The sequence below is a fragment of the Aquarana catesbeiana genome, linkage group LG02 (genome assembly GCF_042186555.1).
Source record: "Aquarana catesbeiana isolate 2022-GZ linkage group LG02, ASM4218655v1, whole genome shotgun sequence".
NCBI lineage: Eukaryota > Metazoa > Chordata > Amphibia > Anura > Ranidae > Aquarana > Aquarana catesbeiana.
Genome location: NC_133325.1, coordinates 685,954,486 through 685,966,724, shown reverse-complemented (window position 1 = coordinate 685,966,724; position 12,239 = coordinate 685,954,486). Strand labels below are relative to the sequence as shown.

The 12,239-nt window shown below is 42.5% G+C and overlaps 1 protein-coding gene across 1 annotated transcript in view; it reads right to left on the bottom strand.

The window, feature by feature from the left end:
- Positions 1-414: 414 nt before the first annotated feature.
- Positions 415-12,239, bottom strand: part of SLC13A2 (solute carrier family 13 member 2) — a 123,995-nt gene continuing 112,170 nt past the window's right edge. Inside the window, exons 11-12 of the mRNA XM_073616762.1 lie at positions 4,717-4,854; positions 415-1,051 (exon numbers count right to left, since the gene is read on the bottom strand). Coding sequence (XP_073472863.1) covers positions 923-1,051; positions 4,717-4,854 — 267 coding nt within the window. The 3' untranslated portion in view covers positions 415-922. The remainder of the gene's footprint in view (positions 1,052-4,716; positions 4,855-12,239) is intronic.

The following is a 12,239-nucleotide window of genomic DNA, read 5'->3' as shown; positions in this document are numbered from 1 at the left end:
CTATAACCTTCCTACAGACTAAATAGTATATACTGATTTGGGTTATTTTCATCAAAGAAATGTAGCAGTATACAACAGAAAAGAAGAAAAAACACATTTAAAAAAAAACAAAAACATTTTATTTTTAATTGATTTTGCAAAAAAAATCAAAAACCCAGTGGTGATTAAACACCACCAAAAGAAAGCTCTGTTTGTGTAAAACGAAAAGATAAACAATTAATTTGGGTACTGTGTTGTATGACGCGCAATTGTCATTCAAAGTGTGACAGCACTGAAAGCTGAAAATAGGCCTGTGCAGCAAGGGGGTAAAAGTGTGAGGTATTGAAGTGGTTAAAAAAACTACTGAAAGGGAACTTTTTATGAGCTGTACATGCTACATTCCTCTGCTTTAATAATGCAAAGTGATTGCCCAAAAAAGTTAACAAATATATTAATTTATTGTTACAATTATTGTTGTTACAATATGTTGCTCTGAAGATAGTAACATTTTATACATGTGTACACAAACATGTTTTACATAGATACCCTGTACTGTTTACTGATGCCTGAGATGTATTGCTCATGTTGTAAGTAAATCATTAACATTTATATAGCTCCGAAAAAACTGAAAAATGTCTGCAGACTAATAAAGTAAACAGATAGTTGAGCGGTTTTAATCATGTGATATTTTAGGATGCATTCCCAGACAGTTCTTAGTAAGTAGGCAAGCCCCTTCAACTTTTTTTATTATTATTTAAATTGCAGATTTCCTTATTGAGACATCCTGAAATCCTGGCATGCTGTACTTGATGATATGCAGACTGTTCCATCAGTGCATTTTTTTGGGGTTTTGCATGTAATATGCTCTTGTTCTTGTAAAAAGCTGCCATTCTTAAGCCGCTGTCAGGTCACTATATATTTGTCCACATGATATCAAAGGCCGTCAGGGTTTTACGGTGGAATTTGCCCAGGAAGGGAAGGCGTGTAGGTTGAACATGTAATATCCCCAGGTGTTAATGGACAATGTGATAACAAGCACTCCTATTATATTCAGTAAAAATCCTGCTTTTGCCTATGACAAGAAAAAAAAAAGAAAGCGTATGTTACACAATGAACTTGCATGTTTTTGTTGTACAACTATGCCTTTAGTTAGAAACCTGATATCTTAGGGTAAGTGAAATTGTTAGCACTTTGTATTGTATTCATTCAAACACCTTAGTCTATTATGCTTGCCAGGCTTTTAGGGTTCTTTTAAATTGATGACTAGTGGGTGGTAAAAATAGGCAGCTGAGCCACTGTTTTATCAATCCACCTTAACCCCCACCCCCCTCCCACCGGAATTCTACCATTACAGCGTGACAGAGCTGTACACATCTAAGAGCAATATCCCCCTCGCACGCATACAACAAACCAGCTGATCAGTCATGCTGGGTGCTGTAATGATGGAAACTATCCATGATCAAAATGAAGAAATGTCATCAGCACACCAAGGATTCCTCAAAATGGTCCAAAGCTTTATTATCATGTTAATGTGATAAACATACAGCAACTTTTCGGAGCCACTTCCCTTCATCAGGCAAGCTGTACACATGCCGCAGCCACAATGCTTTAGTTTTTGGCTGTGGCATTTTTAACTAGGGCTTCAGTTTGACAGGCAGCACCATCTGGGATGAATAGGGCTGTACCACAACCGCAAGCAAAATGCTTGGCTTGCTGATTTGGCACAGTCTTGCAATGTAATGTTGCTATTCAGAAATAAAAAAATTTAAAAAAAAACAGGCATTAGTAAGCATTAGTGCCACCTTCTAAATTTCTGACAGCAGTTGCTATACCAGCCCCTTTTGAAAAGCGATAGACTGTGCATCACTTTTTACAGAGGTAAGCATTACTGCCAAAAAAGAGCCCCTAAAGGGGTTCTAAAGTCTCGATTTTTAAAAAAATAACAAACATGTTATACTTAACTCCTCTGTGCAAGGCTTTTGCACAGAGTGGCCCCGATTCTCCTGTTCTGGGGTCCCCCGGTGGCACTCCTGGGTCCTCCTCTTCTCGAGTGCTCTGACGGAGAAGCACTTTCCCTGGGGGGCACTCGTATGGGTGCGCCCCTGAGTCCTGCTGCTGTGTCCATTGACCCAGACAGCAGGACCCGGCTCCTCCCCCCGGCTCCCTCGTCATTGGATTTGTTTGACAGCAGCGGGAGCCAATGGCTCCTGTTGCTATTAATCTATCCAATGAGGACCCGAGACAGCATCTGGAGCTGCTGTGCCTGTCCCCGTCGCTGGAAAGACTGGGTTCAGGTAAGTAAAAGGGGGGCTCTGGGGGCAGCTGCAGCATAGGAGGTTTTTCACCTTAATGCATAGAATGTATTAAGGTGAAAAAATCCTGAGGGTTTACAACCCCTTTAAAGTGTGCCTGTAGACACAGGTTTTTCAGCTTTAAACAAAAGGATTAGAATTCCTGTCAGATTTTTAATCCTATTTGTGTGCATTTATTATTTTTCTCAAAGGAGCCTGCAAAGCATTGGCCTCCTGATCAGTAGATCACAGGTGCAATGTCAGGCTCCTGCAGACAAACGCTACAGCTTTCAGCCCATACAGAGGTATGGGCTATCAGTTTGAAAGCTGCAGGGCTAGCGGGGTCCTGGTAGGTTAGTATGGGGCAAACATTTACTTGGTAGGGACCCGTCTGAGGTTGGGCTTCCAGTATTTGGTATGTTGGTATCTGCGACTGGTTGTCTCCGAGTCAGTGGTGTGGTGGTTGGAGGCCTAATTAAGTTGGATGCCGGTACTTTCTTCTTCGTGCCTACTAGGACTGTTGAGGCTCCAGTTAAACTGGGTTTAAGATGTTATTTATGTTATATGTATACAGTTTGTTAATAAAAGGCTGCTATGGCCATTTCACTTCAGCTTGTGGTCATGTGTAGTTATTTATAAGGGGTAAAGGGAGTGATGGTCAGAGCAGAATGGAGACAAACCATCTTTAATACCCTAGTCCTGTAATCGTGACATTGTGGGTCAAGTAAAGAGAAAACCAAGTGGACCACAATGCCACCCTCTCAGTGAGTACACAAAAGAGGGAAACAGACTGTGGAAATCAGGCGTAGCAGAACATTGCTCTTCATTGTATGCTCCACAGGGGTACAAGTTTCTTGTGGCAGCAAATCCCCCTCCCTGACGTAGTAAGGACAGGCCTATTGGGGAGCAAGTGGTTGAAAAGGGCTTGGTGGTAGTGCCCACCCGGGACCTGTTCAGTAAGGAAGGAAAAGGATAGGATACAGCAAATGGGAAATACCAGAAGGGAGCAGTAACCATATATTAGGTCTATATAGAGGGGGAGTGTTTTGGCTCCTCCCACTCTCTCCCTATAGCCTCCAAGTCCCTCCTCTTTTTTAAAAATAAAAGCCCAGATTGGGAACTTACACCAATCAGCCAAACATTATTTAACATTGATTATCTCATTACAATGGAATCTGATAGTAAGTTAGATATATAAGGCAGCAAGTAAACATGTTGTCCATGAAGTTAATGTGTTTAAAGCTGACAAAATTGACATTGCAGTTTGTTGTAGACGGTTGCATAGCTACAGACCCTCCAGGGTGTCCATGCTAACTTGTGTCCACAGCTAAAAGCACCTACAATGAGCATGAGAACTGGACTACAGAGCAATGGAATAGGGTGGCCTGGTCCAATGAATCATGTATTCTTTTACATCATGTGGATGGCTGGGTGCGTGTGTGTTGCTTACCTGGTGAAGAGATGGCACCAGGATGCAGTATGGGAAGAAGATAAGCCGGAGGAGGCAGTGTGATGCCTTGGGCATTGTTCTGCTGGAAAACCTTGATCCTGCCATTCATCTAGATGTCACTTTGACACGTACCACCTACTTAAACATTGTTGCTGACCCAATACACACCTTCATGGAAATGGTATTCCCAGATGGCAGTTGCTTCTTTCAGCAGAATAATGCACCCTGCCACACTGCAAAAATGGTTCAAGAATGGTTTGAGGGACACTGAGTTCAAGGTGTTGACTTGGCCTCCAAATTCTTCAGATCAATCCATCAAGCATCTAAAGGGGGTGCTGGTAAAAACAAGTCTGATCCATGGAGGCCAAATCTTGCAATTTACAGGACTTAAGGGATCTGCCAGATACTACAGTATACCTTCAGAGGTCTAGTGGTGTCCATGTCATGACAGGTCAGGGCTGTTTTGGCTGCAAAAGTTGCAGTTTTGGTGGAAAAAGGGGGACCAAATCAATATTAGGCGGGTCACTATAATGATATGGCTGATTGTTGTATATCAGTGTATGGTAGTTCTGTGCAGCCTGAGATTAAAAAGGGTATATTTGTATCTCAGGCATTTCTTGAACCTCCCTGTTTGCCCCTAACTTTCTGACATCTTTCTGATGGATCTTTCTGGCTTGATAGCTATCCCCAAGTTTTATATAAGGCTGGCAAAAAAATTACAGTAATTGCTGGGGATTTCTTTCCAGTAAGGAAAAATGACATCACTTTACTATTCCCTCTGATGTGGGCACCTCCATCATCAGTTCAGAGGAGAAGTAGCAGAAGAGGTTCTCGAAGATGGTGTGGCTTTTTGATACAGCCACAGGGAAGAACGTTTTGCATGTATGCTTGCACAATTGTACCGAGCTATTCTACAGGAGTTGCATGAAAAAAAAAGAGTTCTGCTCTAACAGCATAGCAGTTAGTAGAACTGAAGGACATGTTGGTCATACGTACCATATCCACAACCTTGAGCTGCCCATATGCAAAGGCTATAGCATTTGGGGGTGTCGCCACTGGTAGCATAAAGGCTAAAGAGGCAGAAAGTGTGCATGGAAGCATTATGTATAATGGATTCAGTTGTATTGCTCTTGCCTGAAAATAAAAACAAAAAAAGAAAAACAGAAAAGAATAAAAAGTATTAGAGCCCAAAATTCACTTTACAGTCATGCTGATGATTTCTGATTGGGTAGCTGATATACTGATTGTCAATGTTTAGCTTCCCAATTTTCCCCCAAAAAATGGCTTTAAATGCACACACACGTGCACATGCATATATAATCTTCGCAGAGAATGATTAAGACATAGATGCGTGCAGCCTATTGCATTAGGGTGCACACCCCGAAAATCAAACACACATGCATGTGTATATATGTGTATATATATATATATATATTCACACACACATAGTAAGTATATATATATATATATATATATATATATAAATGAACATCAGGTGGGTTACCCTCTTATCTTGAAGTCCTTGTTCAATCAAAGCACCGTCAAGGTGGACTCCCAAAATTCCACCATAAATGATAGAAAAAACACATGGAACGATGCTTGATGCCAAAAAGTGTCCTTTTACTGAAAAGTTAATCCATTAATTGTTTCAAAATACTATTTTGAAACAATTAATGGATTAACTTTTCAGTAAAAGGACACTTTTTGGCATCAAGCATCGTTCCATGTGTTTTTTCTATATATATATATATATACACATACAAACAGTATAAATATATACATACATATATACACTATATTACCAAAAGTAAGTAGTCCGTAGGGTTCAATATTGAGTTGGTCCACCCTTTGCAGCTATAACAGCTTCAACTCTTCTGGGAAGGTTGTCCACAAGGTTTAGGAGTGTGTCTATGGGAATGTTTGACCATTCTTCCAGAAGCACATTTGTGAGGTCAGGCACTGATGTGGATGAGAAGACCTGGCTCACAGTCTCCATTCTAATTCATCCCAAAGGTGTTCTATCGTTTTGAGGTCAGGACTCTGTGAAGGCCAGTCAAGTTTTTCCACCCCAAACTCGCTCATCCATGTCTTTACAGACCTTGTTTGTACACTGGTACGCACTCATGTTGGAACAGGAAGGGGCCATCACCAAACTGGGAGCATGAAATTGTCCAAAATGTCTTGATATGCTGACGCCTTGAGAGTTTCCTTCACTGGAACTAAGGGGCCAAGCCCAACCCCACACCATAATCCCCCCTCTACCAAATAATTTGGACCAGTGCACAAAGCAAGGTCCATAAAGACATAGATGAGCGAGTTTGGGGTGGAGGAACTTGACTGGCCTGTACAGAGCCCTGACCTCAACCCAATAGAACACCTTTGGGTTGAATTAGAGCGGAGACCGCGAGCTAGGCCTTCTTGTCCACATCAGTGCCTGACCTCACAAACGCGCTTCTGGAACAATAGTCAAACATTCCCATAGACACACTCCTAAACCTTGTGGACAGCCTTCCCAGAAGAGTTGCAGCTGATAAAGGCAGGCGCCCAAATACTTTTGGTAATATAGTGTGATATATAGATATGATCGTTGATCTCAAAAATATTAGATAAATATCTAACCACAAAGCACGTGAATAAATATTATATGTGATACTTCAAACAATTACTGCATAAAACTACATTTCCTCAATCCTGCATAGTGTGGCGGGGAAAAAAAATAGAATAAAATAAAAAGTGATGATGATAATGATGATGATGATGATAATCAATAGATAAGCAGTCCCCTTGATCCTCTGTATATGTGAAACATCCAAATCCCACATGCACAAACGGAATGAACTTTTCACCAATTCGTGAGACACCACCACCTTCTGAAATGGCCACTCACCAGAAACAAGTAAAAAATGTGCACGTGCAGCTCAGTTTACATTCTAGGAAACCCTGTGATCAAGCAGGTAATTGTAGTTCAAAAACTCTTCCTATTCACAGTATGTAACAGGGGAACCTCCATTCCGCTTAGAAATGTGAGATTTCCCATAGCTTTCTGTGCTGTTAACAATATGATATAATAGAGAGGGTGAATCCCTCTAGCAGCAACACAGACAGCAAAAAAAACTGACAGAGGTTTTAACCCCCCCCCCCCAAAAAAAAATTTTTAAATTTGAGATTTGAATATTTTTTTTCTATACTAAAATAGCTTACTCTGATTTTACTGCACACTGTGATCTTCCCACAATATACACTCACCGGCCACTTTATTAGGTACACCTGTTCAATTGCTTGGTAACACAAATTGCTAATCAGCCAATCGCATGGCAGCAACTCAATGCATTTAGGCATCTAGACTTGGTGAAGACGACTTGCTAAAGTTCAAACCGAGCTTCAGAATGGGGGAAGAAAAGGGTTTTAAGGGACAGAATGTAGCATGGTTGTTGGTGCCAGATGGGCTGCTCTGAGTATTTAAAAAACTGTTGATGTACTGGGATTTTCATGCACAACCATCTCTAGGGTTTACAGAGAATGGTCTCAAGCAGTAGTTGTGTGGATGAAAATGCCAGGTCAGAGGTCAGAGGAGAATGGGCAGACTGGTTTGAGATGATAGAAAAGCAACAGTAACTCAAATAACCACTGGTTACAACCAAGGTATGCAGAATACCATCTCTGAACGCACAACACATCAAACCTTGAAGCAGATGGGCTACAGTAGCAGAAGACCACACCAGGTGCCACTCCTGTCAGCTATGAACAGGGAACTGAGGCTACAATTTGCACAGGCTCACCAAAATTGGGAAAAAGTTACCTGGTCTGATGAGTCTCGATTTCAGATGTGACATTCAGATGGTCGAGTCAGAATTTGGTTGTAAACAACATGAAAGCATGGATCCATCCTGCCTTGTATCAATGGATCAGGCTGGTGGTGGTGGTGGTGTATTGGTGTAGAGGATATTTTCTTGGCACACTTTGGGCCCCTTAGAACCTATTGAGCATAGTTTAACCACTTAAGGACCGGTAGGGTTTGCCCCCTTAATGACCAGGCCATTTTTTGCGATACGGCACTGCGTCGCTTTAACTGACAATTGCGCGGTCGTGCAACATTGTACCCAAACATAATTGAAATCCTTTTTTTCCCACAAATAGAGCTTTCTTTTGGTGGTATTTGATCACCTCTGCGGTTTTTATTTTTTGCATTATAAACAAAAAAGAGAGCGACAATTTTGAAAAAAAACATTTTTAACTTTTTGCTATAATATATATTAAAAAAAAAATTAATTTATTCATCAGTTTAGGCCAATATGTATTCTTCTACATATTTTTGGTAAAAAAAAAAAAAAAAATAATTGCAAGAAGCGTATATTGATTGGTTTGCACAAAAGTTATAGCGTCTACAATATGGGGGATAGATTTATGGCATTTTTATTATTTATTTCTTTTTTACTAGTAATGGCGGTGATCTGCGAATTTTTAGCGGGACTGCGACATTGTGGTGGACAGATTGACTTTTTTTTGGGATCAGTGACATTTATACAGCGATCAGAGCTAAAAATAGCCACTTATTACTGTATAAATGTTACTGGCAGAGAAGGGGTTAACACTAGGGGGTGATCAAGGGGTTAAGTGTTCCCTAGGGAGTTGTTTCTAACTGAGGGGGCAGTGTACTGACTAGAGGAGGAGAGAGATCGCTGTTCCTGATCACTAGGAACAGCAGATCTCTCTCTACTCCCCTGTCAGAACAGGGATCGGTCTGCTTATATTGACAGATCCCCGTTCTGGCTCTCTGAGGAGTGATCGCGGGTGGCTGACATACACCTACGGCGATTCCCACAGCCATGCCAACCCGCCACAATATAATGACAGCAGCTGGTCAGCAAGTGGTTAAATGATACGACCTACCTGAGTATTGTTGCTGACCATGTCCAGCAGGATAATACACCAGGTCACAAAGCTCAAACCCTCTCACCACTGGTTTCTTGAACATGACAATGAGGTCACTGTACTCCAATGGGGTCCACAATCACCAGATCTCCATCATATAGATCAGTGTTTCTCAACCTTTTTCCAGTCAGGGCACCCTTAAAAAGTATTTTCAGTCTTGAGGCACCTCAGTCCAAGGCTTCACGTTACTGTGTGTTGCGGAACATGCGCAAAATCGCACTCGTTCCTGACACAGACAAATGCTCTGCTCTTTAGGGGTGCCATTAAATCTTAATGGTACCTTACACATTGGAAAATGTGGGGTGCTTTTGGTGCAGTGCAATTTAAAAAAAAAAAAAGGTCTGGGATTTCCTTCCCTGAATTTTTGTGGTTAGGGAAGCCCATTGAAATGAATGGGCTGCACTACATGCAGCATGCAGCATGCAGCAACACAGATGTGAACCAAGGGCTTGTTCACATGTCAGGTTGGAGGGGTGGTAAAAGCACATGGTTAAGCTGTTTTTACCACACCCAAATTCTTCCCCTTTAGCTGCAGAGACAACAGCTGGGGGTGTACACATGTTCTGGCTGCAGCTGGAGGTATACCCAGGGTGAATGGGGCTGAACTGCAACTACCCTGCAACTGTGTACATTGCACGGTTGCAGTGTAGTGATGCTGCATTAAAACAGGTGGTGAGGAGGCAACATAATGCCTCTTTACCGCCTGTCAAATGCCTCTGAAAAGCGATCTGTGCATAGGTTGCTTTTCAGAGGAGAAGCAGTCCTTGCTGCTATCACAAACAAGACCTACAAAAGCAGTTCTGATGGTACAGGTATGGGGGGGGGTGTCAGGATTAAAAGTAACATACACACACACACATATACAGACACTCACACGTGCACACACGCATACAGACACATACATACAGACACTTGTACATACGCACATGCAGACACATGCACACACATACAGACACACATACAGACACATGTACAAACACACATACAGACACTCACATGCACACACACACACACACACATACAGACACATGCGCACACACACACACATGAACAAACACACATACAGACGTACACACATACAGACGTACACACATACAGACACATGCACACACACATGTACAAACACACATATAGACGTACACATACAGACACTCACATGCTCACGCACATACAGACACATGCACACACATACAGACACATGCACACACACACACACACACATGCACACACATACAGACACATGCACACACACACACACACACACATACAGACACATGTACAAACACACATACAGACACACATACAGACAGACACTCACATGCACACACACACACACATACAGACACATGCGCACACACACACATGAACAAACACATATACAGACGTACACACATACAGACACATGCACACACATTACAGACACATGCACACACATATCAGACACATGCACACACATACCAGACACATGCACACACACATACAGACACACATACATGCACGCACACACACACACACATGTACAAACATACATACAGACACATGTACAAACACACATACAGACAGACACATGCACACACACATACAGACAGACACATGCACACACACATACAGACACATGCACACACACACACACACATACAGATACATGTACAAACACATATACAGACATGCACACACACACACATACAGACACATGCGCACACACACACACACACACATGAACAAACACACATACAGACGTACACACATACAGACGTACACACATACAGACACATGCACACACACATGTACAAACACACATATAGACGTACACATACAGACACTCACATGCTCACGCACATACAGACACATGCACACACATACAGACACATGCACACACACACACACACATACAGACACATGTACAAACACACATACAGACACACATACAGACAGACACTCACATGCACACACACACACATACAGACACATGTACAAACACACATACAGACACACATACAGACAGACACTCACATGCACACACACACACATACAGACACATGTACAAACACACATACAGACACACATACAGACAGACACTCACATGCACACACACACACATACAGACACATGCGCACACACACACACATGAACAAACACACATACAGACGTACACACATACAGACACATGCACACACATTACAGACACATGCACACACATATCAGACACATGCACACACATACCAGACACATGCACACACACATACAGACACACATACATGCACGCACACACACACACATGTACAAACATACATACAGACACATGTACAAACACACATACAGACAGACACATGCACACACACACACACATACAGACACATGTACAAACACATATACAGACAGACACTCACATGCACACACACACACATACAGACACATGCGCACACACACACACACACGAACAAACACACATACAGACGTACACACATACAGACACTCACATGCACACACACATACAGACACATGCACACACACACATGTACAAACACACATACAGACGTGCACATACAGACACTCACATGCTCACGCACATACAGACACATGCACACACATTACAGACACATGCACACACATACCAGACACATGCACACACACATACAGACACACATACATGCACGCACACACACACATGTACAAACACACATACAGACACATGTACACACATGCGCACACACACACACACAGACACATGTATAAAGCCCTTTTAAAACGAATCTAGCTTCTAGCACAGTACCTTTTTCAGTTTCCTCATTCAGCTGGGTACTGCACTGTAGGGGGAAGCAGAGAGCACAGCACACTCCCCTGCTCTTTACTCTCACTTTGCTGAAGTTGACGGAGCTTATCACAGTGCCGATGTACAGTTCGGCAGGGGATCGGGAGATCAGGCTCATCTGACAGCCCTTCTCTCCCCTGATCCCGCGGCACACCTGAGAACCTCTGACGGCACACCAGTGTGCCGCGGCACACTGGTTGAGAAAGGCTGATATAGATCACCTTTGGAATGTGGTGGGAGATTCGCATCATGGATGTGCAGCCGACAAATTTGCAGCAACTGTGTGATGCCATCATGTCAATATGGACCAAAATCTCTGAGGAATATTTCCAACACCTTGAATCTATGCCACAAAGAATGAAGGCAGTTCTGAAGTCAAAAGGGGGTCCAATCTGGCACTAGCAAGGTGTACCTAATAAAGTGGCCAGTGTGTGTACATTAGAAGCTACAGAAGGTCAAATAGAGCCTGTCTCATTTCCTAGCAGGAGGATGCCCAGCATCACCCAGCCCTTTCCTCCCCAGCCTAAGGCCCCTTTCACACAAACGGATAGAATTGTGCTTTTAGCTGCGGATTTTCTAGATTTCTACCGCAGCTAAAAGCACACAATGCTTTCCTATGGCCCCATTCCCACACTGTGTTTAGCTGCGATTTAGTTACATGTGGTTTGGTGCGAATAGAAAAAATAGAATTGACTGCGTCCAGGAGCGATTTAGCACATAACTGCAGGTAATCGCAGTGTACTATTTCTCCTGCGGATAGCAGCAGCAACAAGGA